Source organism: Erigeron canadensis, chromosome 6 (genome assembly GCF_010389155.1).
Source record: "Erigeron canadensis isolate Cc75 chromosome 6, C_canadensis_v1, whole genome shotgun sequence".
Classification (NCBI taxonomy): Eukaryota; Viridiplantae; Streptophyta; class Magnoliopsida; order Asterales; family Asteraceae; genus Erigeron; species Erigeron canadensis.
Window position 1 is genome coordinate 12834339 of NC_057766.1, and position 3130 is coordinate 12837468.

At 35.7% G+C, this 3130-nt stretch overlaps 1 protein-coding gene across 1 annotated transcript; it reads left to right on the forward strand.

The window, feature by feature from the left end:
* Positions 1-1106: 1106 nt before the first annotated feature.
* LOC122604321 lies at positions 1107-1604 on the forward strand. The gene has a single exon (XM_043777211.1). The coding sequence runs from the start codon at positions 1107-1109 to the stop codon at positions 1602-1604; it is 498 nt and encodes a 165-aa protein (XP_043633146.1).
* The last annotated feature ends 1526 nt before the right edge of the window (positions 1605-3130 follow it).

The following is a 3130-nucleotide window of genomic DNA, read 5'->3' on the forward strand; positions in this document are numbered from 1 at the left end:
ATATTCCTATCTCCCATCTTTTCTTTGTAGATGATTTGATGCTTATTGGAGAAGGTATTGCGCGCAATATGGAGGTCATTGCTAAGGCTCTTAGTTTCTTCCACTGCATTTCGGGGCTGAAAATCAATTTTGATAAATCTACTATTATCAATATTGGCATGGATGAGGCTAAAGTTAACCAAATGGCCACATTGGTTGGATGTAGAGTGGAATCCTTCCTTTTCAAGTACTTGGGTATCCCTATTGGTGGAAGTTCGGCGAGAATTATCACATGGGAACCAATCATCTCTAAATTTCAGAAAAGATTGTCGAATTGGAAAGCTAGCATGTTATCCATTGGTGGAAGATCTACTTTAATCTTTTCGGTACTTGGATCCCTAGGCATATTTTATCTTTCCATTTTTCGCATGCCTAAGAAATTCAATACCATTTTGGAATTGTTAAGATCCTCGTTTTTTTGGGGAGGAACTATGACCAATAGAAAAATCTCATGGGTGAGTTGGGGTTCGATACTTGTTGCGAAAGATGATGGTGAAGTGGGATTTGGAAGTCTAGAAGGCATGAATCATGCTCTCCTTTATAGATGGCGATGGAGGGCTCTTGATACTCCGAATAGCCTTTGGGTTCATGTGATTTCTGTAATACATGGGGAATATTGTTTTTTTAAACTCTCATCTAATAATAGAGGGTTGCTGCAAAGAATTAGTGATTCAGCAAAGATTCTCCATGACATTCCTTCTTTTAATCATAATGTCATCACTAGAAAAATTGGTAATGGGCGCAATACTAATTTTTGGACTGATGTTTGGTGTGGGGAGTCTAATTTTGCATCCTTATTTCCGAGATTGTTTGCCCTTGAGTCTCAAAAAGATTGCACTATTAGTAGCCGTAGAGGGCTTTCTTGCTGGGAATGGAGATGGAATAGACTGCTCAGATCGACTCGTGAAGTGACAATGGTTCAATCATTGGTTGACAATCTCCCGAGTAATATTATCAGTGAGGATGAAGATAAATGGGTTTGGAATCTTGATGGTACGTCCAACTTTTCTATAGCTTAGGTTAGCCATTGCTTTGATCATCATCATCTCCTGATTTCAAGTAATATGATGACGAAATGGAACAAACTGGTCCCCAAAAAAGTTAACTTGTTTGTTTGGAGGCTCAGACGTGATGCGTTAACTACGAATATTAACTTGTTTGCGAGAGGTATCGATGTTAATATTGTCCGATGCATGAATTGTGTTAATGGTACTGAGCTATTTGATCATGTCTTCCAACATTGTAAGTTAGTAAAAGATACAAGAAGCCTTCTTAGTCAATGGTTGAAGCTGGACATTCCTGATGACCTTCCTAATAGGATTTTGTCTTGGTGCGACAATCTTCAGATTTTGGCGGCCAGTCGACAAAAAAATGAAGCTATTTTGTTTACTTGGTGGTGGCTTATTTGGAAAGCTAGGAACAATGCCTTACATAATGATATTCATGAATCTGGTAAGGAAATTTATTACTCCATCACTGCGTTTTCTTATCTTTGGTTAACTAGTCGTGATAAGAAGACATCTATTGCGTGGGATTCTTGGATCGAGTCTCCATTTAGCACTTAGCTGGTACTTTTTATGCTTTTTTTTGTCTTGTTTACTCAAAACTTGTTTACTGGGTAGGTCTTGCTTGTGTTACCCGTTGTAATTTTGGATTTTGCTACTTGTTGTACTTTGCCCTCTAGCGTCTTGCTAGAGGTGTTATAGTAATATAATTTTTGCTATTCGAAAAAAAAAGTTGATCTGATCACGCATCTCAACTTTTAACAAGACTTAAGCTCAAAAGTTAAAAGTTGATCTGATCATGCATCTCAACTTTTTATCATGGATATCATGTATTTGCAAGAACTTCAATATGTGCAAGAAAATATTCCTTTTTCTCATCTACTCGATGAAAGTATAAACGTTTCTCATTGAGAAGCAAGATACAAATAAAATAAACTCACATAAGTGTGAGTCACAAAGTGTAGCAAACCAGGAATTAGACCGGCTTAACGCTAACCAAATTTATTCGTCTGTTTATTCAACGGATAGAAAGATAAGCACTACTCACTGGGAAGTGATATTGATGAAGGGGAAACAAAGAGATAATTAAACCCACGTCAATTTTACGTCTTATTCATTCATCGGATGATAAGATAAGCGTTTCATATTGGGAAGCGGCGCGCATAACTAACTATTCATCTTTTTATTCATCGGATAAAAAGGTAAGCACTTCTCACTGGAAGTGATATCCTCGCGAGTAATCAAATTTTCTAAAACCCAGGTGTGAGCAAAGAATAAATAAAAATGCAAATGCAAAGATAAAAGGAAGAAATCCTTTAGAATTGAATTTGGGGGACTTGATATTGACAAAGCCGGAGATGGATCATGTTCCTCCGTGATGATGAAGGCGGGTATGGATTATTTTCCCCTTGAAAAAATAAATAATTAAAAAGAAAAAAAAGACAAGCTTAAATATCAGTATAATTTATGCACGGATAAAATATTAACTATGTTGTTTTTATATTTTATACACTTCAGTTGATTTTTAATTTTTATTGGAGTACACTTGGCAGCTATATATTTATATATAATTATAAAACCCCTTAAACAATGTAACATTCATGAATTTCGACCTATTTGACTATGTTTGACTTTTGTTGACTATGTGGTTAATTGTAATGCTCGTGGTGTTGGACCCATTGACTTTCGTTAATTATGTATGTAACATTTTCCGTTTCTTTTCGGATCATCCTTCATGTGTATAACTCGTGTTTCTGATTCATTGAGTAATAGTCTAAAGACAGAATAAGACTAATTAATGGAGTAATACTCTAAAGGACAGAATAAGACTAATTAATGGAGTAATAGTCTAAGTGCTGGAACCCCACACCCCCTTATCTTAGACTTAATCCCCTCTCACCCATCCATTTCTTATCTTTCTTTCTCTCTACTTTATGCAAGAACACCCAAAAACATACACTCTTGTATCTCTCTCTCTCTCTCTAGCAAATCATCATCACTTATTGTTATTAAAGCTAGATTAGTGAAAGAATCAACATCATTATCATCATTATTACATCATTAAAAAATTTGAAAGTCAAAGTGCA